The following is a 27,833-nucleotide window of genomic DNA, read 5'->3' on the forward strand; positions in this document are numbered from 1 at the left end:
TAACATTTTCATAGGCTCACATGAACGAAACTTGCTAATTATTTATAACGACACTAAACCACGTTTTTACCGCAGAAACGCTGACGATATTTTTTGTGTTTTTACTAACGAAACTGGGGCCATGAAGTTTTATAATTGCATTAACTCACAGCACGCAAACATTAGATTTTCATTTCAAACTGAACAACAAGATCAACTGTCATTTCTTGATATTTTACTAACAAAATCCCATGACAGCTGTACAACATCTACATATCACAGACCAACGTCACAGGACTTCTGACGAACTATTTTAGTTTCACACCAATTTCATACAAAACCGGACTTATAAGCATTCTAATCGACAGAGCATACATAGTTAACAATACGAACAATGGCTTTCAACGAAACAAAAAAAACATCACATCCACTTTTTACGAGACTCTTTCCCACTACACTTTATTAACAGAGCCGTTAAAGGAATATCTTGACAACAAACAAAGCAACAACCTTAAAATTAGTCACCGAAACTCCTGACACGACGATCACGACCAACACAAATGAAAATTCCAAAATAACAACTCTATACTTCAAACTACTATACATCGGACATTACTCACGACACACACAGAGCAGATTTACAAAAATTATGAAACGCTTCTGTACAGATATTGACATTCGACTAATTTTCACATCATTCGAAATCAAAAAGCTTTTCTCATTCAAAAACCCAATCCCAGATGCAATTAAATCAATAATGGTATATGAATTCAATGGCGCGGGATGTAATTCTCGATACATTAGCGAAACGTCGCGCCATTTATCCACCAGAATTAGGGAACATACCACAACAGACAAAAACTCTCATATCGACCGACTCCTTCTTAATTCTCACTCATTTAAAACCAACTATTCACTCTCTTGCTTCAAAATCATCGACACTGCCGACACCTGAATCTCCTTTGAAATCAAAGAAGCACTCCACATTAACAATACTAATCCTTACATCAATGTTCAAGTTTTCAAATTCAATACAATATTTAGTTTATAATGCGCCCGTACGCTCCCATTAATTTATCTTATTTCCTTTTTATTGTCGTAATTTATGCATCATATTACTTTTATATAAACCTTGTATTATTTATTATTTCACTTATACTGAAGATGGCATCATGAGATGTCGAAACATGTCTATCTTAAACATGGCGTAACATGTCGTTCGCAAACGCTAGGCGTCCAAATTGCAGATTATTTTGTTCTTTTCGTTTTTAAATGTCATTTTGTTATTTCCTCATCAATTGTGAGTACAAAAATAAGAATATAGTCCGGCAGATAGTGGCAAAAAAACTCACCATATCGCGGGGCAATTCCATTTTGCTTTAAAATTGTCCGAGTACGGATATAGAACACAAATCCAGATGTTGGCCTTGGTAATTTTTCTTGTGAAATCAAGCCAACACGTTTTTTTGTGCTAACTCGATGACTTTTGTGTTATGATGAAAATTGAATCGGAGAAGAAATAAGCCCGCGATATTTCGACCATCGCATATGTAATTTGGCGGTACTTCAAATAATTTCATTTGTTTTGTAGCATGCATAACATCAAAATTATTCTATCACACAATTTAATTTTTGAATTTTTGCGATTATGCTAGTAGTTCATTGTTTGCAAACTAATAATGATTTCAAATAGAGAATATATTCTTATTCCTCGTCACTGTCAAATGAAGTGTATGTGTCAAGATCATCTTCATCTTGTGATTGGTTTGTGCACGTGGTGCAATTACATAAGTCGGTACATTTCAAGACGTTTGCAATGCATATACATCGGTTGTTTTGGCATCCTGATTTTTTGCAGCTGCAGGATAAGAACTCCAGTAAGGAATCTGGCGCAGGTTTTTGATTCATCCATTTAGGTTCCAATATTCCGTTAACCTTTTGCCAACCGTGTCCTTCAGGTGTGGGAGCATAACAGTTAGGGGTCAGACCTAACTTCCAAATGCATGTCACATAGTTTGCGCGCTGACAATGAAGGAGCAATTCATCGACGGTGGGCGGCAACTGTTGTGGCTCAGGGATCTTATTTTTGGTACAAAATTTTTGATACCGTGCTTTGTTGATACTTGTACAGCGTTTGATGCCATAGTACTCACCAATCATCTCTTGAATTACGGGAAAGAGAGCTTCATTGAACTCGAACGTTTCTCCCATTTTTGATAATGCTTCTTGGAACCGTTTGCAGATCTTTACGATCTTGTATGCCTTCTGTTTGCCTATACCAAAAAACGCACTAGTTGAATCGCAACCAGTTAATGCATGTAGAGCAGGAAGAGCGACAGCCAGTTGTTCACCAATGCAGTCAAAAATCTTCGAAATTGCAAGGATTCTTTTGTTCCCCTTTATTCCTATCTGAACAAACAGATTGCATGGTATTTGTGCTTTGTAATACACGGCTAAGATAGCAACATCGCTGTCAACAGTCGATACACAAATATTTGGATGTGGAATGAGCTGAGTTGCATGGTTGCAACAGAGAAACATTTTGGTATCTGCTTCTTCTTGGTTAGAGCAAAGGTCTTCTTCTAACTTTGATACTACTTTGTTGTCCACGACTCTAAGCTGATAACATCGACTTTCTAATGTGAAGAATATAAGTGTATCTCCGATAGTAGATTTGAATCGCTCGGGATCTGACCAATCGTTTAAAAAAAACTTTACAAGATCGATTTTGTTTACACCATAACAAAGAAACTTTTTAAATTGCTTCGGCCGTTTCTGTTCTCTTCTGGTCAGTTGAACACGAATACAGCCAGCAGCTGCACGTCTTTTCCGCTCGCTACCTTTTAACGATTGGTCATGGTATTGGTCTGTGACAAAATAAACTATACGTGCTGCGTGAGATGTAATACGCTTTAAAACGTACTCGGACATTTCACCAAATGTTTCCAAACTGAGAGATGGGAGCTGCTGAATGATGACCATACCATCAAAAACTTGTACACAATTTTCTGGAAAAGTATCAAGCAAAGGATCCGGAACATCTTTTTCTAAAGAATCAAGCAATTTAGACTTTACAGTTTTAACCAAACCACCATCGGTTGTCGCTAAGGACCATGGAATAGGGCCCAAAGAGTAGGCGAGTACTTCTTGTAATGATACATCGCGCTTACCACGTATCACCAGCAATCGAGCAAATATATCTCGGTCAGCTTTCAAAGTAACACTTTTATCTTTAATCTTACAAGACTTCTTCGCCTTCATCGCTTGAAAAGTCTTGAGCTTCATTTTTGGAATAGGATCGAACAAATGGACATCACTGGACTCGATACGTTTTGCAAAGTTATGAAGAGCTTCTTTCCCTCTACTTTCAGCGTTTACCATGTCAGCTTGAACTTCAGGACTACATTGCAATCCAGAGCTGAGATGCACGAGATAGCTATTTTCTTTGAAAGGTGTTCCCCATTCTTTAATAAGGTTGTAGCCGCGAGTGACGCATTCCTCGTCGAATAACACTCTCTTTCTTCCCATGTCTTTCGTCACATTCTTAACATCAGAGATTCCAAGGAACTCTTCCATTCTTGACTGACATTTTGCTGCAACATGAGATGTAAGTGCCCATCTTTGTACGGTTCCTTCAGACGTACAGAAGCCGACAATGCCACCAGCACACTTTTGTTCCCTATTGATAGTTTGTTCAATAGCTTGGTCTGATGCTATTTTATTAAATTTGCCATTCTGTCTTCGTACAGAAAAATGGCCTGCTTCAAACTGTTCATAAACTGCTGGATGCGTTTCGGGTAATTTTTGCATATTGACTAAGTAATATGTCAGGAAACGTGCATAATTTGGACGGTCGTAGCCAAATAGCCAAGGGAGCATGTTTTCCGTAGACTGCAGATGCATTTTCCAATCACCGAGTTTGATAGATCGCGTGAAATCGAGCAATATTTGTACCATTTGCAAAAATGATGACCAAACTGAAGCTGTTGGACCAAGTGATCCTTTTAAAAGATCTCTTTGATACTTGTGTATTTTATCAATAGTCTCTTTATGAACTTCACTGAGTGTAGACAACGATTCATTTGTGTGAGATGACATAAAAGTTTGCATTTCCACGGAGTTAACTAATTCATCGTACCTTCGAGATTTTTCAGGTTGATCATCGAGCCATTCTATAAAACTGTCAAGCATGAGCCTCTTGACCGCGTCGTAAAGATACTTCAGTGCTCTCATTGCATTGTTGAAATGTTTACCTTTGAGCATTTGATCAACAGACGATTCGCCAAGTATATTTGATTCGATTATAATATCGCGAAGACCAGCATCTGCAAATCTCTTTCCAATGACAGAGATAAAAATACACATAGCATGGAAACCACCAAGACGCAGGACAATGAACTTTTTAAGATCAATATGTTTAGGATTCATCATGATTTCAACTGCTTTAGAGTAGATCGCCATGTCGAGAACGACATCCGTTTCATTTAAACCAAGTTTTGTGCTTTAAGTTTCGATTGAGTTAGCAGCTCTAAAACAGTATCATGAGAAGTCGGAGATTGGTTGATAGATGGCAGGTATCCAATTTTGTCATAATTATTGCTGTCATTCTCACACACCATAAAGTTAAATCCTGTCCAATTAGGTGTTTTCTGTTCGAAATTCTTCTTACTTGCTTGACTTCTAGCAATGACCCATATAGTATCAATCACGTGCGAGCGTTGGACTTCCTCTTGGTATAAATCAAGATTAACTGTAATACTTTCCTCTGTATTCTTTCGCTTTACCTTTACATAAGATGGTATCTCGTTAGGTAGCGCATGAAACTTCTTACGTTTGGTAGTTGTCTTTGAGACTAATGACACAGTTGTAAAGATGGCTCGGGCGTATTAAAGAAAACGTTAGAGGATTGTATCACAATACCATTAGTGCAGTGCAAGCTAAGTCCTTTGAGACTCTCGGGATTAATGTCGTTGTTATCCCACACAAACGTTACAAATCGAAATGGTTGTATTATAGATGGAGTAAAGGATCTGTGGATCTGATTCTTGGCATGTTCCATCGCTAAATTTGTCTCGATCATCAGGACATCGTCGTATGATACTCCGTGACCAAACTTGTTTATCCAATTTATGACATCCTTGGAACCGGTTTTCCTTTTAATTGTAAAGGAAAACAGATATGTTTTGATGTTTTCTTGGTCCCGTTATTAGCGTGGTATATCAAATCTTGGCCAATAGAAGAAATCAAACGCGAAACTTTTGCAGACTTTTTATGCTTTTTCCTAAGTATTTCCTCCAAAAGGCATGTTGTTAAGAATGGAACACTCGTGTCTTTTGAAAGGAGCTCACTCTTCGATGGTGGCCAACTGCTGAATGTGCTGGTACTTTCCAACAATTCCTTACGTATTTCACGCCCAACTTCTTTTGTTTTCTCTTCTAATGTCATTTCCCATCGACTGTTACCAAGTTTTGCCCTGACTGCTACTTCGATCAACTGCCCCTTTTCAATGCTGTTGTTATATACATAATCGCTACCATACTTCGGAGACCAGAATCCAACTTTTGAGCCGAAAAATTTACGAATATTTTCTTTCAGTCGATGAGGTGCTGGCGAACCAATCTTGTAGTTTTCTCCAAACAAACGAATTTTGATTTCCGAATGCATTCTCAGTAAATCGCACATCCGAAAAACTTCGCAACCTGTGATCACCCTGTTTTCGATAACAGTGCAAAGCTCGTTAAAGATTTTCTCACTATCGCTTGGAAGTACATTCTTTACATCCCGTTTTCTGCTTATCATTCTGTAACATGTCCTATGGTAGAAGAATTCTTTTGCAAGTATTACCTGCCATTCGCACTCACCAACCATGGCCTGCAAATGAGGGTAATTCAACGAGAAGGAAGCTTCTTGTAAAGTTCGTGCTCCATTTTCTGTTTTACATTTTTCTAAGATCTCATATCCGCTTCCACTTCTTGCTGTTTTGTTTTTACCACATACACAGCATTCATAGTCTGCTAGTATTTTTCCTAAGTAACAACATAAATATCATGAAATAATGTTCCCTTGTACAAATATAACTATGGCATGATAAAAGTAATTTTTCAGTTGTGTATATCATCAATGAAGTTTCTGGAAATTATTACCATTATTTTTGAAAGTTTTGCTTCATACCTTTCCGATTTTTCCGTTTCGATGTAGCACGAAGACTCTTCGCTTCATTGATGTTTGATGTAGCCGATTCTGACACGCTCAATTTTCTTAGGGCTTTACCATGCGTATAGCTTTGATAGCATTTTCTGTGGTATCCTTTTTCTGCTGAAGGCAAATCATCTCGAAAGGAGTCGATGATCGAAATAACTTTTGGTCATTACGAATTTTCCCGCGTTGTACACTGACTTTATGGATGTTTCGCTAAACTTTGTTATTGGTTCAGCACTTTTTCGGTACAGTTTAAGATACAATTACTTATTTCAGCCGTCTTTGGCTTTTTCGGAGGTGAAATATTCACATTGACTTCAAAGATGATAATTTTTGGCTTTTTGACATTTCAGACAAAATGTGTGGCAGTTTATTGTTTTTCTCAATTATCGTATTTGAAGTATACTAATCACCGCTACCCAAAAGACTGTTGGCTCAATTCCTCCCGCAAAATTTTCAAAACAAAAGGGCGAAAACTTAAGAGTATTCGAAGCTGGTTGACAACATCCTTTTATGGCTCTCACAAGAAAATACACACTGGCCAACAACTGGAAAAGGACTAAAAAGATGGTTTTCTACAATTATAGCATAAAATCAAATTGCCCCATGATATGTTGAGCTTTCTATCATTTTTGAACCACTATCTGCCGGACTAATAATTGATAAAGGTTTTAACAAAGCACAAGATGTAAAAAACCATTAATTTTTTGTGAAATACTACACCCGACCAGCTTAAGACCCAATTAGAGCGACATCTCTTTTGTCAACATAGAATTTATCAGTTTGATATGTTTAAACTTGAATAAAAAACGATGGCAAATTGCAAAGAGATCATTTCATTTCTTCTTCTCCAGTCGTTACTTATTAATTCCAACTTGTGCAACATCGTGAAACGAAAAGCACCAGAAGGAAAACTTTACGTATTTTCAAAAAGAGAAGGATGTGTGTTCGTACAAAGTGAAAGTCCTTGTACATTAAACTGGAAATTAAATCCATACATCGCCAAACTTTACACACAGAAGAACAAGGTCGTTTCACACGCACTCAATCTCTATACTCAACTTGGCATTTCATCTTTGTGCAGAGATGCTGTTAAAGAAGCCTTATGTTCGCAATGGACCCCAAGATGTTCCGAAATCAATTACAGTCGAGATTATGGTGATGTTACAAGGCTGTGTAACAACGTTTACTCTCGTTGTCCATCAGATCTTGAGTTTAAGAACCAAAAATTCTGCAAGATTCTTAAAAAGGGCGGACATTCAAACGATCAGTGTGTTGCAAATACTGCACCCATCAGTGGTGCTTGTCCGCAGCCAAAGTATAAGGTACGTCAACACAAATATATATTAAAAATTAACAATTTGCTGATCAACCCTTAAATTTTTGATAGGATATTTCGATATAATAAAAAGTATTCTTATGAGTTATTTATATTATAAGTCCCATACATGAAGTCTCATGTTGATAAATAAAGCCTCTTAAATATATATGATTTAAAACAGAAAAATCATCGATCATCTGAAGTATTGCATTAATCTTGTCGTAATTTTTTACTGTAAGTAAATTATCTGGACGCGCCCTCAATTAGGCTGATGGAAACCGTATGTTCAGTAAATTATTATGATTTCTATTACGTTAACCTTTTTTTACTTCATATCGTGTTCTGTTATATGCAGTGAGTCAGTAACACGTCATCAATGCCAACTCCCTTTCTTTATGGTTTGTATGAAAAATTCAGGGCGCCAGAACTATCTTAAAAGGGCACATGGGGTGCTTAAAAGGAAAGTCAAAAATATAGAAAAAGGGCGTTGAAATTTGTCTGGACAATTTCTTTGTATTATATAATTAATTCCTGTAAACAAACTTAGGTTACAATTTAATTATGAAGCAGACAACTTTCTAGAAATTAGAAATTCAAAATTTCTATAGATCAGATCACAAATTTGAAAGAAAGTAACTGGTGTGATTTTACCTAGATTACAAGAGTTTTAAGCTTTTTATTGCCTTCACTAAAATCCGTCACATTCAGTTGTAGAAATATAAACGCGTTGATTGACACCAAAAGAATTCCGAGCAAACACACGGTAGTTTCCAATTTCCGCGTAATAGATCCTTGAATACTTAGAGTTATTTAAAGTAGGTTGGGTGTCAAGTTAAACATGCTAATTACTCGAGTTGAAGCGACTAAGGGCCTGTTCATATGAGCCCGGGTAGCCGGAATTCAGCGAAGCGTTTAATCATTTTAGCCAATGGAAAAGATTAATTCTTTCACAACAAAAAAGTTATTTAAGCAATTTCCCTATGTTCTGAATTTGCAAATTCACAAAACCTTTAAAATGAAAACAAATAATTAGGCCAGATTTGAAAATTACAACTAAAATGACTCATGACTTATAAGAAAGATTGTAAGTTTTGCGTTTAAAGTTTTTACTCCTTTCAATATCTCAAAATCATTTCACGCCTCGCTGAATCCCGGTTAGCTGGGCTCATGTGAACAGCCCCTTAAGTTCTGTCGGAGTTGTTTTCGCGCAAGTCTTAATCACCCAGGCAGCCACTTTAACTTATTGCCAATGAAAATAATTTGTGTTAACATCACTCGCAAGTGATTCTTTTTAGATCATCACATCGGCGTTAAGTAGCTCATTCAATTTCCAGCTTTTTCGTAATAACGGCTCAGTGATTTATTGTGCGTACTTTATCTCACATTGTAAATGTACGCTCTGTGAACGTATTCGGTCAGAACTGAACGATCGTGTACATTTTCTATGAGCTTTTAAATTTAAATCATATTCAGAAAAAAACTATTGGTTTTTAATTTCTAAAGATTGTAATTTTTTTAATGAATTTACCTCTACGGTGTTTAGAAATGTAAATATACGCCAAAATGTGCTGCAGTAATTTATTTTGAGGTACTCTTAATCCGGCACTGCCTCTGTACTCATAGTTTTTGTACTTGATCTAGCTCGTACATTTCAAAATATTAACCACGTGCATGTATCAAACTATCAAAGGTAATACTATCACAATTGAGCAATTCGTGATGCACTACGGAAGATGAAGTGAATCATGCAAATACGCTAAATATGCATGACATTTTCTAATAAAGAAAGAAACAGATGTTTTGTTTATATGTATCGAAAATGCAAGGAGAACCATGTCTAAGTCTAGTTAAACAAATTTAAGGTCTTCTTAGATAAAAGAAATTTTGAAATTGGCTCGTAATTCAGATGAAAAAACAACCGTTATAAAAGTAGAACAAATTAACCAACCATTGGCGTCAATCCTGTATTAATTTGGGGGCATATTCATATGTTATGTTGTGCTTGGCTAATTTCTTTTTAAAACAATTTCACTTTCAAAAGAAATCAGCCTGGCATAGCTGAATATATGAATATTGTCCCCCATCCATTTATTGCAGGATTGACGCCAATGAAACCAACATTAATTCATGAATATTAAATTTCCTAAATGATGATTCAATCATGCAGTAAATTGATGCAAGATTCAGACCTTTAGTCAGTTTAATGGTATTGAAAAGAATACCGTGTCCATCTGATGCAGTGTGGCTGTGTATATAAATCCAATTGGATTTTAAAGGTGTTTGGTTTTCTTTCAAGAGATCCATTTGCCATTTGGCATAGCCAATTATGGTGGAAGTAGCTCATTGTTAGAAATAAGTTTATTTGTAAGCCTTAATTGTAAAATATTTTGAAATTCACACAATTCTGCTGTCTCATTTGACCTAAGGGACATTAAAAATTAGCGTGACATGTGTTCTGAAATGTACACATTAAAATTAAGTTCAAATTTTCAAATTGATGACAAAATTCAGACAGCCAAAAATGAGAAATTAGATATCAGATAACAAAATAGATTTTGAGCAGTTTTCTCCAGTCTTGTGTTTTTACTCTGTATGGTTTTCTACTCTTGAAAAAGGTACATACTGGAAAAGTCACACACTAAGTGCTTTTGCCGAAAATGCAACAGATATTTATGAGAAAGTTTAAAATGAGAGAAAAATATTTACATGTTATTGTTGCGAAAATTATGAGAATATCTGCAGTAAAGGTCAATAGGGTATTTGATTTGGCGTACGACAATATATTACTAAATAACAATTCACATTCTTCAAAACGGATAAACTGTTTCAGGCAGTATTTCGATCCCACGAGTAATCTAGTGCATTTAGTTAATTCGTAATGTTTTGTTACGCTTTTGACTAGTGGAACCGAATTCCCATTTTTATAATCTTCTGCTACTGAAAGCATTTGCAAAAACATTTCTTTAGCTAGAATAAACGCTTGCCAAGGGTCTTGTTTTATTTCTAATTTCCGTCATTTTACTTAGAAATCAACGATAGCATCTACAATTGTTAGTAAACAAAAAAAGAGTAAAACATTGATAATTTTGCAACAGAAAATGATAATGTCTGTAGATAAAATTGGACAATAGTTGAGCAGCCATAGCTAACCAGTCGCCCATGCTTAGGCAGTTATGACTTATCGGCCACGATCCTATCTCATTAATAGATCAGTTGATGATAAAGACTTAGATGATATCCAAACTCAATATTTAAAAATTTGTCTACATTATTAACGAATAATCATATTTTAAATTTACTTTCAGATGACGTCGTGGCTCCTTGAAGAATATCGAAAAACTTCTTTAGGAATCCAGCCAGCTTTGAGCCGTCTTCGTAATCTGCGATACGGTGATGGTAGAAGGATTTTTTCAGATTCATGTGTTTCACAAATAGCTGAAATTGATTGTGCAGCAATTTATTGCTCAGCAAATGAAACTGAGCTCTTGGTAAAAATGGATAGAGATGATTGTCATCAGGTTATCAGTGACTGGTAAGTTATGACGATTTTTTTTCACACGTTTGTCATGCATGAACCAAATTTTCCATCCATTATCATTCGAAATTGAATCTACTCAGTATACATGTCATATAGCTTTATTTGTTTCACGAAATCGGGGATTCCTTGACTGTGAAACGTTACAAGTTGTTAAATAAATTTTTAGGCTGCTTACAACAATAATTTTTGATTATGATTAACGTAATTATGTTGTGCATAAAAAACTGTATTGTATTATTCACGGCTCGTTATACATGCATAGTGCCATATAGTATTGCGCACTTTATTTAAATGTTATCATTTGCAGTATCGACGAACCATTTAGAAGATTGTCACAGTCTTCGAGTACTTGGAATGTTTTGAATACTTTGAGAAATCAACTTAAAACGAATTGTGACACTTATGCTGCGCCCTCATCCGACTTAAGACCTGAGCCTCCACGGATTTACAAGAAATCACCTACAAAAAAAAGTGCTGGAAACAAAGAGCACAAAGCCATTGGAGTCCTCCCCTTCGTCTTTTTTGCACTTATGAAAATGCTTTTAATTGCTTGAACTCGAGATGAACCAAACTTTTTTTATATTCGTATATTATCCAAAAAACTTCACATGTAGTTAATGCACTATAGTAATACTTGGTGTTAGACTGAATTATACTTGCAAGATTTTTCAATTTTTACAGTTATTACCTGTTTTGCAAGATTCTTCTTCATGATGATTGTATTTGTTGTTTTCACGTCTTAAAAGAACTTACAATAACAAACATAAGAGTAAGAATATTGATGTCTCTTTGTGCCAAGTGAAATTGTGTGTCCGTAAAAGTACAAATCCTTGTACATTGAACTGAACATTGAATGAAAACGTAGAAAAAGTTTATGAACAACAAGATGCGACTCATATCAATCTTTATGCTTAATTATAAACATTTTTTCATACAGTTTGAAAGGTAACGTACATCAGTATTTATAAGCTAGTATGTAAAACTGCTAAAAACAGCTTGGGAGATATAGCAATAAATTTAGTCAAGGACACATATAAGTGTTTGCATTCACTTTATTTACCGAAAGAAATCTCAACTATTTTTGGGTAAAATGAACATAACAAACATCATGGTATATGTGCCAATTCTTCAATTCGGGACGAAAATAACTTCAGAAAAAAAAGAAATAACCTTTCTGAAATGTTTAACATGTCTAAAAGGTTTACTTTTAGGGAATATCACACAAGAGAAAATTTGCATAAAATCAATAATTACCAAGAAAATTACCATATATGCACAATCTCTAATCAAATGAAATTTTGTATGAATTGACAAATATTCTTAAATTTTAAGATTTTCAGGAAAAATAAAATGAGATTAAAAAGAAGACTGTCTATAAAATTAGGAGCCCCCGGAGCCCCTGCAACCTGCTCATAACCCCTGGGCATTTGCCAAAAACACCCGGAACCTCGGTAAAAATTATGATGACGCAATAAAATATATGCAATTACTTTCCCGTCCAATGAGCAGAAAATAAGTAATTAGGGTTTTTAAAACCTTTCAGTTAGTGGGAAGTAGATTTTGATTAACTTGCCGATGCACCTTTACATATACTGTGAAACAAAGTAAGGCTGCTTCCAGTGTTCTTTTAGTGCATGATGTTTAACATTGAAAATAAACATTGTCATTGGGACAATACGATTATTTTTGTGACCTAAATATGGTTGAAATGAATTCTTAATTCATGATTAGCGTTAGCTAGTTAAGTGTTCTTTTTTTGTCCTGTGTGGTTGTTCTTTGAAAATATGAAAATTTGATCTCTGCCAAGATTGTTTTTTAATTTATGTAACATCAACCTTTGACCAGACATAGTGCATGGTGATTTTTAAGATTATAAATTATATTTACTTGTTTCCATTGAGTTATGTAGCTTAACACTTGTGAAAGTTTGGCAGAAACAAGAAATTGCGTGCAAGCACAAACACGACGCAAAAGTGTTTCCGAGCAATTTCAAGTTTCTCCAATACATTTAAAAGTGTTTATAAAACAAGTAAATATGTTTTCTATTTTGCGTATAAAATAACCTTTTAAAAATAAAAAATAAAACACAAGTTTATTGATTTTAATCGACATGTTGATTATATTCTCGCCATTAAGATTTCCAGGCAAACCATGTTAAAACATTATTTTAATGTCACTGTAGGCATTAGGTTAAGAAATACTTTTACGTTTTCCCATCATTAATTGATACAAAATTTCTATTATCTTACTATAAATATTGTATTGAATTTAAAAACTTAAACATTGAGGTCAGGGTTAGTTTTGTTAATGTGGAGTGCTTCTTTGATTTTTAGGGAGAATGAGTTGTCGGCAGTGTCGATGATTTTGAAGCAAGAGGGTGAATAGTTGGTTTTACATGAGTGATATTTAAGAAGGAGTCGGTAGATATGAGAGTTTTTGTCTGTTGTGGTATGTTCCCTTATTCTGGTGGATAAATAGCGCGAAGTTTTGCTAATGTATCCGGAATTACATCCCGCGCAATTGAATTCATATACAACCATTGATTTAATTGCATCAGGGATTGGGTTTTAGAATGAAAAAGGTTTTGATTTTGAATGATGTGAAAATCAGTTGAATGTCAATATCTGTACAGAAGCGTTTCATAATGTTTGTAGGTTTGCGCTGTGTGTGTCGAGTAATGTCCGATGTATGGTAGTTTAAAGTATAAAGTTGTTATTTTGGAATGGTCATTCAGTATGAGTGCCATTAGTAGAGAGCTAAGATACTTAGCTAAATTATAATTGTATGCGTTAATTGATGAAACTATCGGTCGTAATGGAGGCGATTGTTCTGGTTCTCGTTTCTTGTGGAGTTTCTGCAAGCCATAGAAACGTGAGGGTTGAGAACCTCTGGAGAAGATTTCATTGTAAACTTCTGTTGTTGATCGAGTCTTTCTTTAGAAGCTTCCTTAACAGTCGTTGCAGTTTGGCTTCACATGATAGTGTGACGTCTTCTTTGAGTGGGGTAAACTTTGCTGTATTGTTAATGATTTCAAGGCAGGAGTTACGATACATTTGACGATCCATGATAACAACGCCGTTGCCTTTGTCCGGTTTAAGAATGATAATGCTTGGAGTAATGCGAATGTTTTTAAGGATGCGATGTTTTTTGAAGTCAGCTGGTGTCGGATGATAAGATGAGATGTACGAGTGAGCGATGTGTGCCAGCTCTGTTTTAGATGTGTGTAGTCTTCTTGATTGCGAATACTGTGTTTTATAGTTTGGTGGTTTTTTCGTATGTTGCCAGAATGTCGGCTGAATTCAATTGTAGTAGTTTAATGCTGAACCCAAGGCCATTTTTCAGAGGTTCTAGTTCTTCGTCTTTTCATTGGTGTGATAATAGATTGGTTATCGTTTCGTTGTGTGAGAATGGTAGAGTTCTGTGTTAAGATATGAACATCGAACGAAAAGTCAAACAGCATAGCATTGCATGCATAATTAAGTAGATATGACACATGTCAGATTAAGTGATATTCTGAACTTGTTATCATAATATCGTTATTCGCCGATATTTAACTTGTTATTTGTTCCACAATAAAATTATAAATATTTCACGTGCAATCCGAATGTTATTGCCGAATCACGAATAATTTAACATATTGTTCCTTGTGATATTACTTAGTTTTTTCCGATGTGTGGTAATTGTCTTTTGTAGGTATTTGGCTTTGTTTTTTTTATATAGCATAATTAACAAAATACCTAGAAAAGACAATTACCACACATTGGAAAAAACTAAGTAATCTTACGAGGAACAGAACTTTACCATTGCCACACAACGAGACGATAACCAATCTATCATCACACCAATTAAAAGACGAAGAACTAGAACTCGTGAAAAATGGACTTGAGTTCAGCGTTAAACCACCACGACTCGACTCAACCGACATTCTGGCAACATACGAAAAAATCCACCAAAGTATAAAACACAACATTCGCAATCAAGAAGACTACACGCATCTAAAACGGAGCTAGCACACACATCGCTCCCTCAAACATCTCATCTTATCACCCGACACAAGCTGACTTCAAAAAACATCCTTTCCTTAAAAACATTCGCAACAATCCAAACATTATCATTCTAGAATCGGACAAAGGCAATGGCGTTGTTATCATGGATCGTCAAATGTATCGCAACTCTTGCCTTAAAATCATTAACAATACAACATAGTTTACCCCACTCAAAGAAGACGTCACACTATCATGTGAAGCCAAACTGCAACGACTGTTAAGGAAGCTTCTAAAGAAAGACTCGATCAACAACAAAGTTTACAATGAAATCTTCTCCAGAGGTTCTCAACCCTCACGCTTCTATGGCTTGCCGAAACTCCACAAGAAACTAGAAGCAGAACAATCGCCTACACTACGACCGATAGTTTCATCAATTAACGCATACAGTTATAATTTAGCTAAGTATCTTAGTTCTCTACTAACACCACTCATACCAGATGACCACTCCATTAAAGATTCTTTCACTTTCATCGACGACTTCTCATCTTTCAACTCATCAACTTCTTGTCACAAATTCTTCATCTCCTACGACGTTGGAAGCTTATTTACTAACATACCACTTACTGAAACCATAAACCTAGCAATTGACGTAATATTCACTCACAATCCCAGGTTCAGTATAAACCGGACAGACCTCACACAACTGTTTTTAATAGCAACAGCACAGACAAATTTTCTATTTAATGGAAATTTTATGACCAGACGGACGGTGTTGCGATGGGCTCTCCCTTAGCACTCATACTTGCTAACATTTTCATAGGCTCACATGAACGAAACTTGCTAATTATTTATAACGACACTAAACCACGTTTTTACCGCAGAAACGCTGACGATATTTTTTGTGTTTTTACTAACGAAACTGGGGCCATGAAGTTTTATAATTGCCTTAACTCACAGCACGCAAACATTAGATTTTCATTTCAAACTGAACAACAAGATCAACTGTCATTTCTTGATATTTTACTAACAAAATCCCATGACAGCTGTACAACATCTACATATCACAGACCAACGTCACAGGACTTCTGACGAACTATTTTAGTTTCACACCAATTTCATACAAAACCGGACTTATAAGCATTCTAATCGACAGAGCATACAAACTTAACAATACGAACAATGGCTTTCAACGAAACATAAAAAACATCACATCCACTTTTTACGAGACTCTTTCCCACTACACTTTATTAACAGAGCCGTTAAAGGAATATCTTGACAACAAACAAAGCAACAACCTTAAAATTAGACATCGAAACTCCTGACACGACGATCACGACCAACACAAATGAAAATTCCAAAATAACAACTCTATACTTCAAACTACTATACATCGGACATTACTCACGACACACACAGAGCAGATTTACAAACATTATAAAACGCTTCTGTACAAATATTGATATTCGACTAATTTCACATCATTCGAAATCAAAAACCTTTTCTCATTCAAAAACCCAATCCCAGATGCAATTAAATCAATAATGGTATATGAATTCAATGGCGCGGGATGTAATTCTCGATACATTAGCAAAACGTCGCGATATTTATCCACCAGAATAAGGGAACATACCACAACAGACAAAAACTCTCATATCTACCGACTCCTTCTTAAATATCACTCATTTAAAACCAACTATTCACTCTCTTGCTTCAAAATCATCGACACTGCCGACACCTGATTCTCCTTTGAAATCAAAGAAGCACTCCACATTAACAAAACTAACCTTGACCTCAATGTTCAAGTTTTCAAATTCAATACAATATTTAGTTTATAATACGCTCGGACGCTCCCCATTAATTTATCTTATTTCCTTTTTATTGTCGTAATTTATGCATCATATTACTTTTGTATAAACCTTGTATTATTTATTATTTCACTTATACTGAAGATGGCATCATGAGATGTCGAAACATGTCTATTTTAAACATGGCGTAACATGTCGTTCGCAAACGCTAGGCGTCCAAATCGCAGATTATTTTGTTTTTTTTCGTTTTTAAACGTCATTTTGTTACTTCCTCATCAATTGTGAGTACAAAAATAAGAATAATTGACGAAGGTTTTAACAAAGCACAAGATGTAAAAAACCATTAATTTTTTGTGAAATACTACACCCGACCAGCTTAAGACCCAATTAGAGCGACATGTCTTTTGTCAACATAGAGTTTATCAGTTTGATATGTTTATACTTAAATGAAAAACAATGGCAAACTGTAAAGAGATCATTTCATTTCTTCTTCTCCAGTCGTTACTTATTAATTCCTACTTGTGCAACATCGTGAAACGAAAAGCACCAGAAGGAAAACTTTACGTATTTTCAAAAAGAGAAGGATGTGTGTTTGTACAAAGTGAAAGTCCTTGTACATTAAACTGGAAATTGAATCCATACATCGCCAAACTTTACACACAGAAGAACAAGGTCGTTTCACATGCACTCAATCTCTATACTCAACTTGGCATTTCATCTTTGTGCAGAGATGCTGTTAAAGAAGCCTTATGTTCACAATGGACCCCAAGATGTTCCGAAATCAATTACAGTCGAGATTATGGTGATGTTACAAGGCTGTGTAACAACGTTTACTCTCGTTGTCCATCAAATCTTGTAAATGAGTTTAAGAACCAAAAATTCTGCAAGACTCTTAAAAAGGGCAGACATTCAAACGATCAGTGTGTTGCGAATACTGCACCCATCAGTGGTGCTTGTCCGCAGCCAAAGTATAAGGTACGTCAACACAAATATATATTAAAAATAAACGATTTGCTGATCAACCCTTAAATTTTTGATAGGATATTTCGATATAATAAAAAGTATTCTTATGAGTTATTTATATTATAAGTCCCATACATGAAGTCTCATGTTGATAAATAAAGCCTCTTAAATATATTTGATTTAAAACAGAAAAATCATCGATCATCTGAAGTATTGCATTAATCTTGTCGTAATTTTTTACTGTAAGTAAATTATCTGGACGCGCCCTCAATTAGGCTGATGGAAACCGTATGTTCAGTAAATTATTATGATTTCTATTACGTTAACCTTTTTTTACTTCATATCGTGTTCTGTTATATGCAGTGAGTCAGTAACACGTCATCAATGCCAACTCCCTTTCTTTATGGTTTGTATGAAAAATTCAGGGCGCCAGAACTATCTTAAAAGGCACATGGGGTGCTTAAAAGGAAAGTCAAAAATATAGAAAAAGGGCGTTGAAATTTGTCTGGACAATTTCTTTGTATTATATAATTAATTCCTGTAAACAAACTTAGGTTACAATTTAATTATGAAGCAGACAACTTTCTAGAAATTAGAAATTCAAAATTTCTATTGATCAGATCACAAATTTGAATGAAAGTAACTGGTGTGATTTTACCTAGACTACAAGAGTTTTAAGCTTTTTATTGCCTTCAATAAAATCCGTCACATTCAGTTGTAGAAATATAAACGCGTTGATTGACACCACAAGAATTCCGAGCAAACACACGGTAGTTTCCAATTTCAGCGTAATAGATCCTTGAATACTTAGGGTTAGTTAAAGTAGGTTGGGTGTCAAGTTAACCATGTTGATTACTCGAGTTAAAGCGACTTAAGTTCTGTCGGAGTTTTTTTCGCGCAAGTCATAATCACACACGCAGCCACTTTAACTTTTGCCAACGAAAACAATTCGTGCTCACATCACTCGCATGTTATTCCTTTTAGATCATCACATTGGCGTTAAGTAGCTCATTCAATTTCAAGCTTTTTCGTACTAACGGCTCACTGATTTTTTGTACGTACTTTATCTCCCATTGTGAATGAACGCTTTGTGAACGTACTTGGTCAGAACTAAACGATCGTGTACATTTTCCATGAGCTCGAATACAACGAATCCTCTGTACAGTAGCGGATCGAAGACACCTCAGAATAAATCATATCTCCTCAATTTTAAATTCAAATTACATTCAGAAAAACACTATTGGTTTTTAATTTCTAAAGAATATAGTTTTACCTGTGAATTTACCTCTACGGTGTTTAGAAATTTAAATATTCGCCAAAATGCGACTCAGTAATTTATTTTGAGGTACTCTAAATCCCAGTCACTGCCTCTGTACTCATAGTTTTTGTACTTGATCTAGCTCATGTATTTTAAAATATTAACCACGTGCAAGTATAAAACTATCAAAGGTAATACTATCAGAATTGAGCTATTCGTGATGCACTACGGAAGATGAAGTGAATCATGCATATAAGCTAAACATGCATGACATTTTCTAATAAGAAAAGAAACAGTTGTTTTGCTTATATGTATCGAAAATGCAAGAAGAATCAAGTCTAAGTCTAGTTAAACTAATTTAATGTCTTCTCAGAAAAAAGAAATTTGGAAATTGGCTCGTAATTCATATGAAAAAAACCGGTATAAAAGTAGAACAAATTAACCAACCATTGGCGTCAATCCTGTATTAATTTTTTTTTAGGAGGGGGGGCATATTCATACATTCTGGTATGCCTGGCTAATTTCTTCTTAAAACAATTTCTGGTCCCCGCACTTAATTATTGCAGGGTTGACGCCAATGAAACCAGCAGTAATTCATGCATATTAAATTTCCTAAATGATGATTAAATCATGTAGTAAATTGATGCAAGATTCAGATCTTTCGTCAGTTTAATGGATTGAAAAGAATTCCATGTTCATCTAATGCAGTGGCTGCGTATATAAGTCCAATTAACTTTTAAAAGTGTTTGATTTTCTTTCAAGGCATCCATTTGTCATTTGGCATGGCCAATAATGGTAGAAGTAGCTCATTGTTAGAAATAAGTTCAGTTATAAGCCTTAATTGTAAGATATTCTGAAAATATATACAATCTTGCTATTTCATTTGACCTAAGGGGCATTAAAATTCAGGGTGACATGTGTTCTGAAATGTTCGCATTAAATTTAAGTTCAAATTTGAAAATTGATGACAAAATTCAGACAGCCAAAATAAAAATTAGGTATCAGATAACAAAATAGATTTTGAACAGCTTTCTCCAGTCTTGTGTTTTTTCTCTGTATGGTTTTCTACTGTTGAAAAAACGTACATACTGGAAAAGTCACACACTAAGTGCTTCCACCGAAAATGCAACAGATATTTATGAGAAAGTTTAAAATGAGAGAAAAATATTTACATGTTATTGTTGCGAAAATTATGAGAATATCTGCAGTAAAGGTCAATAGGGTATTTGATTTGGCGTACGACAATATATTACTGTAGATAAAATTGTAGATAAAATTGGACAGTAGGTGAAGCAGCCATAGCAGACCAGTCCCCCTATTTAGGCAGTTATGGTACATCGTCCACGATCCCATCTCATAAATAGAGCAGTTGATGATAAAGACTTAGATGATATCCAAACTCAAGATTTAAAAATTTGTCTACATTATTTACGAATAATCATATTTTAAATTTACTTTCAGATGACATCGTGGCTCCTTGAAGAATATCGAAAAACTTCTGTAAGAATCCAGCCAACTTTGAGACGTCTTCGTAATCTACGATACGGTGATGGTGGAAGGATTTTTTCAGATTCATGTGTGTCACAAATGACTGAAATCGATTGTGCAGCAATTTATTGCTCAGCAAATGAAACTGAGCTCTTGGTAAAAATGGATAGTAATGATTGTCATCAGGTTGTCAGTGACTGGTAAGTTATGAAAATTTTTTTTACACGTTTGTCATGTATGAACGAATTTTTCCATCCATTATCATTCGAAGTTCGATCTACTCAGTACACATATCATTAATTGTTTCACGAAATCTGGGACTTGCTGACCGGGAAATGTTACAAGATGTTAAATAAGTTTTTATGCTGCTTACAACACTAATTTTGATTATGATTAACGTAATTATGTTGTGCATAAAAAACTGTATTGCATTATTCACGGCTCGTTATACACGCATAGTGCCATATAGTACTGCACACTTTATTTAATTGTTATCTTTTGCAGTATCGACGAACCATTCAGAAGATTGTCAAAATCGACTAGTGCTTGGAATGTTTTGAATACTTTGAGAAATCAACTTAAAACAAATTGTGACACTTTTGCTGCGCCCTCATCCGACTTGAGACCTGAGCCTCCACGGATTTACAAGAAATCACCTACAAAAAAAAGTGCTGGAAACAGAGAGCACAAAGCCATTGGAATCCTCCCCTTCGTCTTTTTTGCACTTATGAAAATGCTTTTAATTGCTTGAACTCGAGATGAACCAAACTTTTTTTATATTCGTATATAATCCAAAAAACTTCACATATAGTTAATGCAGTATAGTAATACTTGGTGTTAGACTGAATTGTATTTGCATGATTTTTCAATTTTTACAGTTATTAGCTATTTTGCAAGGTTCTTCTTCATGATGATTGTATTTGTTGTTTTCACGTCTTAAATGAACTTATAATAACAAACATAAGAGTAAGAATATTGATGTCTTCTTCTGCCAAGTGAAAATATGTGTCTGTAAAAGGTACAAATCCTTGTACATTGAACTGGACATTGAATGAAAACGTAGCAAAAGTTTATGAACAACAAGATGCGAACCACATCAATCTTTATGCTTAGTTATAAACAATTTTTCATACAGTTTAAAAGGTAAAGTACTTCAGTATTTATGAAGAAGTATATAAAACTGCTAAAAACAGCTTGAGAGATATAGCAATAACTTTAGTCAAGGACACGTATAAGTGTTTGCATGCACTTCATTTACTGAAATAAATCTCAACTATTTTTGGGTAAAATGAACATGATAAACATCATGGTATATGTGCCAATTCTTCAATTCGGGACAAGAGTAACTTCAGAAAAAATAGAAATAATCTTTCTGAAGTGTTTAATATGTCTAAAAGGTTTACTTTTAGGAATGGTCATAGAAGAGAAAATTTGCATAAAATCTATAATTACCAAGAGAATTACCATATATGCACATTCTCTAATCAAATGAAATTTTGTATGAATTGACAAATATTCTTAAATTTTCAGATTTTCAGGAAAAATAATAAGAGATGAAAAAGAAGACTGTCTTCGAATAATAAGAAGAATACAAAATTTCTAATATCTTACTAAAATATTGTATTGAATTTAAAAACTTGAGATTGAGGTCAGAGTTAGTTTTGTTAATGCAGAGTGCTTCTTTGATTTTAAGGGAGAATGAGGTGTCGGCAGTGTCGATGATTTTGAAGCAGAAGGGTGAATAGTTGGTTTTACATGAGTGAGATTTAGGAAGGAGTCGGTAGATGTGAGAGTTTTTGTCTGTTGTGGTATGTTCCCTGATTCTGGTGGATAAATGGCGCGAAGTTTCGCAAATGTATCGGGCATTACATCCCGCGCAATATACCACCATTGATTTAATTGCATCAGGGATTGCGTTTTAGAATGAGAAAAGTTTTTTTATTTTGAATGATGTGAAAATTTGTCGAAGAATGTGCAACTCTCGAGAATGTGCAACCCTCGACCTTCGGTCTCGTGCTTGCACTGATCTGCTCTAGGTTCTCCAAAAGGTCTCCGAGGATTGCGAAAGCATGTGCAAAAACACAGTAAACATCTTTTATTTATTCCAAAAATTGACCTCCGTCCCAATGTCTTCGGAACACGAAAAATAATCACAATCACAACTTTGAGTTCTTAAACAATTTTTTGTTGTTACTCCTAAAAGTATCTCGCTTCTCTCGCTTGTCTCGCCCCCTCTCACTTCCGTTCTCTGCTCTCTCTTCTTCCGTTCCACCCATGTTTTCTACATTGTTCCTTATCGTCCCCAACGTACCTGAATGTAGAATTGAAACCCAACACAACTTTAACATAATTTGTAACACCCTCCCCCACATGTGACTACGAATGAGTCACATGTTATATCACTTTGTCTCGAAGTTTATTTCATTCCTGTTCCATTAGCTTCTGATTTAACGCGTCCGCAACCACAGCAGCTTGTCGTCTTGGTCTGAATTCTTTGGCGTTCACTCGCAACTCCTTTAAATGGTTGCTGACGTCGCATTGTAATTCTAAAGGATAGATCAGTTGGATTGGTCTCTTAAGAGATATTTTTCCACACTGAAGTTTGAAACCTCTCACAACTCGACTTTATACTTAATCGGACCGGCGAAATCGACACCAATCACTTTACACGGTGTGGTTCCTTTTGTTCGAGTCTTCGGTAAAGGAGCAGGTACTGGAGCTTGATACGGTTTGGTCGTGAATCTCTTGCATCTGTAGCATCTCTTCCTTTGATTTTTGACTAGTCGACGAAGCCGAGGAACCCAATACCTTTCAGGATCTTTGCCATTGTAAGTATAACTCCCCCATGGAGTGTTTCCAAGTGTGCATTTCCCACTAACTTCACTGTGAATAGAGCGTCATCAGGCAAGTAAATAGGGAGCTCTCCTTGTATCCGACCGTGACATCTTAAAATCTTGTCATCGTCGGGTTGTACATTTAACTGAATCAGATCCGTTTGAGACTTTGGGTTTTCTGCGACTCCAGCTTGTACCATTTTTATCCATGACATGTGTTGCTCTTCCACTTTTTCAGATGTCAGTGGCCCGTGCCTTATATTATCTCTGTTTTGTCGAGCATTATCAATAAATCGTTTCACCCACGCCCCAATACGAATCGCCTTTCGCAATGAATGTTTTGAAGAACATCACTTAATATTGCAAAGTTTGACCGCTGGATAGCCGTGCTCAAAACTACTCTCGCCGCCTTTGCTTCACTTTGGGAGTCAATCGACGGTTTGATTGTAAGATCTGGTGGCCAGAGACTACGCTCTGATAGCCAGGCAGGACCTTTCATCCACATCTCGGTCAGTTTGCCACCTCTGCTTCCGAGGTCGGCCGAATTGTCGGTTGTTGGCTTATGGTGCCACACGATCTTATTAGCAGCTCGGATTTTTTCCACTCTATGGGACACGAATTGTTTATAATCACCCTCTCCTTTAATCCAATATAAAGCTACAGTACTATCTGACCAGCATTGTTTCCTGTGTGGAATGTGCCTCAGTGCAATGCTAGCATTCGAGACCAAATTTGCGGCCATATCACTTGCAACCAGCTCTAACCTCGGGATAGTCATTCCTCTCTTGGCAAGTCTTGATTTCGCTGCCAGTAATTCCTGAGTAACTCTAGATGGTTTAGCGACCGTGTAGACGACTGCGCACAAACCTTCACCACTGGCATCCCCAAATCCATGAATCTCTAAGCTACAGGGTTCTTGGAATGAAAGAACAGATAAGGTGTTTTCCCACTTTTCCCAGCTCTGCTTCAATTTACCAATCAATTCCGCGTCCCAAGGTAATTTCAGATCACACACCTCTCGATAGATTTATTTGTTTTGCAAAAGCAGAGGGGATGCAATTCCCATTGGATCATAAATCTTCGCCAGTCGACTTAAAATGTTGCGCTTTGTTGGCAATTTCCCACAATGTTCTATTTGTACACTTAACGTGTCTTTCTCTTTATTCCACGTTGTACCAACGATCTTCGTCTCAGTTGGCTGCACCCTAAATTGTTGTTTGGCCGCTGTTTGCTCTTCATGATTTTTGTTAACACTACCTTCATCCAACTCCTTTGCATTTGATGCCCACTTACGAAGGATAAAGGTTGCGTCACCCAGATTATCGATAGCTTTCAATTTCTTTTTTCGTGCTTCATCCACCGTGCATCCTCCTGAAATGATGTCATCAACGTACAGACACCTTCTCAGAGCCTCGACTGCGTCTGGATCTTTGCTTTTCCAGTGATAGAAATGCGTTTCAAGAACTCCCCTAAGTAGGATTGGAAAAGAAACCGATCCAAACAATACTCTCGTGAACCGTAGTACTTCTACATCAGCCTGTGAATTTGGTCGCCAGTGAAATCTTAAAGAATCCCGTTCACTTTCGCGTACACGAATTTGGAGAAATGCGTTTTGAATTTCCCCAGTGATTGCAGCAGGGAAACTTTGCGCTCTTACCAGCACTTCCCACAGCTTGTTTTTTAGCGAAGGTCCCGCGTACAGGCATTCGTTTAAAGAAGGACTTTCTGGTGAAGCTTTTGCTGATGCATCGTACACCACTCTCAGTTTAGTGGACTGCGCTGACTCGCGTTCGACTTCTTTGTGAGGTATGTAGAATTCATTACCTTTTGCTACGTTAGTTGCTGGTTAAACTATGCCATTGTGCTTTGGTCTTGGATTACTGCGTTGTAATCTTCAGTCAATTTCTTTCCCTGTAATCATCGCTCTAAAGATTCCAACCTTCTGATGCTTCCTGTTTCGTTCGATGGGAGAGGTGGATGATTTCCGCGCCATGGAAGACCGGTCTCGTACCAGCCCTCCGGAATCGCGTTAATTGCTCTTTGAATTCGTTATACACCATTGATTGGTCGTGTTCAGTAGTGTCTGCTAGGCCCAGCACATCCAACCTGCAGAGATCTTCATAATCCTTCTGCGAAATTTAGGTAAGCAACATCCTTTTACTGTTTGGTTCCACATCAGGGCTCAAGGCAAACTATCCGAGTTTTGTTTTTTCTGCAATTGGTTGCCCCTCAGTTCCCACTAGTGGATTCGTGCGAGTTTTTAACCGTGCATATTCCCCGCTTGCCAAAACGATATGGACAGGTAATTGAGCTTTCTGATCATTATCAAAAAATTTTGCATTCTTCAAGTGTTCAAACTCTCTTTGTAAGTTTTTATAATGTGGATTGTCCACTGTGAGTAACTCTTCTTTCCCCAACTTGATCAACTTCATCTTCATTGAATAATCACTGTCTATTGCTTCAACTTCCCTTCATAGATTTCCAGTCTTGTTGTTTTTGATGTTAGAAGCATGTGAACTTTAGTAGTTTGTGTCTCAATTGGTTTCACCCTCAGCATAGATGCAAGTCTACCAGATATGTATGACCTTCCAGCCCCTGAGTCAATCAATGCACGACATGTAATTCCATTTATCTTGACAACAAGAATGGGGAAAATTCCTTCACCAGTAGATCCATCTGTAGTCAACACAGTCTGACCTGTTTTTAGTGGTTCTTCTTGATTGGTGACATCACATATGCTCGTATGGTGTCGTTTGAGGCAATTTCTGCATGATGACTTGCTGGGGCAAGCGTTAGCAAGATGCTGTCCTGCTGTACAGTTGAAACAAAGTTTCTTCTTGACTAAAATTGCTCTGCTCTCCTTGACAGTACTGATTACTTTACATTCCCCCGACTTATGATTTCCCTCACAGTAGACGCACACCCCCTTTTCTTTGGTATGAAAGACTTTCTAGATTTCCATCCAGGTGTGTCTGACTCTTTCTCACAGACTGGATTTCGCCTGGTCCACTGTCTGACTGCTTCAGTAAGCTTGGAAAAGTCCCAACTTTCCCATTCTGGATCATTTCTAACAAGGTGGGGACCTTATGGCTGGGAGTTTGTCTAGAGTCATGGAAACATTTCCTTGGACATTTTTCAGTTTACCCAGCGTTTCCAAACTGGACACTGTGATTTAACTTCTCACTAAATTCGGCAATCTTTCTCGGCTTTGCTCCGGAGATATGAGGAAAGCCCATGATCTCTTTTATAATATATTAATCCTAACACGGTTTTAATATGCACATGAAAAACATGTGTCTTTGACGAGATTTGAACTCGCATGATCTCTTTTATGTAAGCTTTTATAATTTCCGAATTCTTCCCATAGTAATCTTTTAAAATTGACTTCGCTCTATTGTATCCTTCGGTGGTAAACGGTAATGATTCTACTCGTCGCTTAACTTTGGGCTCAAGGACACCACACAGATATGTGAATTCGTTGATGGCAGCTATATTTGACTTGTCCACCGTCTCCGTAAATTGCCCCCAAAATCTGGGCCAATCCATGTATTCCCCCTCAAATTTCGTAATATTTATTTTTGGTAATCTTACCGACATACCTTCATCACTTATTTTTGAGTCCTCGGACTTTGAATTTTGAGTTGTTGCATTGATTTGAGCTTGTGTTTCTTGAAGCTTTACTTCAAATTTAATTTGCTCCTCGCGAGCGTGATTTTCCTCTTCTAATTTCCTATTGTTCAGCCAGTGTTGTAGCTTGTTTATTTCGTCTTCGGCTTCGCTTATTTTTGTTTCGATTTCCGCATTCCAATCGCTGATTTCTTCAAGGTCGTCTTCTCTTTCGATTTTCGCTGCTTCTACAGCTCTTTCAAAATTGTCAGCTTCGTTTATAGTTGTTTTGAGTGCGTTCAGTTGTCGTTCGATAGTTTCTCGCTTTCCCGAATCTAATATTTTAGCTGTTCTTTGAGCAGATAACTTTAGTTGAGTTAATTTTATATTGAGTTTTTCTTCGTCATTTGCCATGCTTGTATGTCACGCGTAATATCTCGTACGAAATTTTCACAATAACAATCCTTCGTCGGTAGGTGCCACGTTGCATTTTCCAAGTTTCTTTATAGGCGACCTAGTAATCTGTTTAAGTTTTTTATTTAATCGATTTATTTAAGTTCTAAAACAGATTATAAAATGGCAAGCGTTACTTCCGGCTGAATGGCGCGCTTTGATTGGCTCAGAAACATTTTTGACGGCCATTATTTTCCCATAATCAAAAACGGTACAGAACACGTAATTTTACTGACAAATGTAAACAAACTTCGTAAAGCAAAAACAGCTAAACGCAAAATAAACGAAACAAAAAACCATTTACAAATGTGAATCGAAGGTAAAACACTTAGAAAACAGTTTAACTATCCAGACGACACAATTTAAAACGATTTATTTTTTTATGGACTAAGACTAAAAAAGTG

General features: G+C 36.1%; 4 protein-coding genes across 4 annotated transcripts; 2 read left to right on the plus strand and 2 right to left on the minus strand.

Moving 5' to 3' along the window:
• Positions 1-6,989: 6,989 nt before the first annotated feature.
• LOC124452009 lies at positions 6,990-11,602 on the plus strand. Its single transcript, XM_047002603.1, has 3 exons — positions 6,990-7,502; positions 10,804-11,030; positions 11,344-11,602. Exons 1-3 carry the CDS (start codon positions 6,990-6,992, stop codon positions 11,588-11,590), a joined length of 987 nt encoding a protein of 328 aa, XP_046858559.1. The 3' UTR covers positions 11,591-11,602.
• Positions 11,603-17,259: 5,657 nt separating this feature from the next.
• Positions 17,260-21,768, plus strand: LOC124450927. The gene is made up of 3 exons (XM_047001578.1): positions 17,260-17,802; positions 20,510-20,736; positions 21,041-21,768. Exons 1-3 carry the CDS (start codon positions 17,284-17,286, stop codon positions 21,285-21,287), a joined length of 993 nt encoding a protein of 330 aa, XP_046857534.1. The 5' UTR covers positions 17,260-17,283; the 3' UTR covers positions 21,288-21,768.
• A 1,189-nt stretch (positions 21,769-22,957) lies between these two features.
• LOC124452010 lies at positions 22,958-25,802 on the minus strand. Its single transcript, XM_047002604.1, has 6 exons — positions 25,611-25,802; positions 25,310-25,499; positions 24,512-25,167; positions 23,771-24,385; positions 23,345-23,693; positions 22,958-23,082 (listed from the first exon to the last, which is right to left on the minus strand). The coding sequence occupies exons 1-6, from the start codon at positions 25,800-25,802 to the stop codon at positions 22,958-22,960; spliced, it is 2,127 nt and encodes a 708-aa protein (XP_046858560.1).
• A 20-nt stretch (positions 25,803-25,822) lies between these two features.
• Positions 25,823-27,390, minus strand: LOC124452011. The gene is made up of 2 exons (XM_047002606.1): positions 26,970-27,390; positions 25,823-26,301 (listed from the first exon to the last, which is right to left on the minus strand). The coding sequence occupies exons 1-2, from the start codon at positions 27,388-27,390 to the stop codon at positions 25,823-25,825; spliced, it is 900 nt and encodes a 299-aa protein (XP_046858562.1).
• Positions 27,391-27,833: the final 443 nt, after the last annotated feature.

The sequence above is a fragment of the Xenia sp. Carnegie-2017 genome, unplaced genomic scaffold, assembly GCF_021976095.1.
Source record: "Xenia sp. Carnegie-2017 unplaced genomic scaffold, XeniaSp_v1 HiC_scaffold_24, whole genome shotgun sequence".
NCBI lineage: Eukaryota > Metazoa > Cnidaria > Anthozoa > Malacalcyonacea > Xeniidae > Xenia > Xenia sp. Carnegie-2017.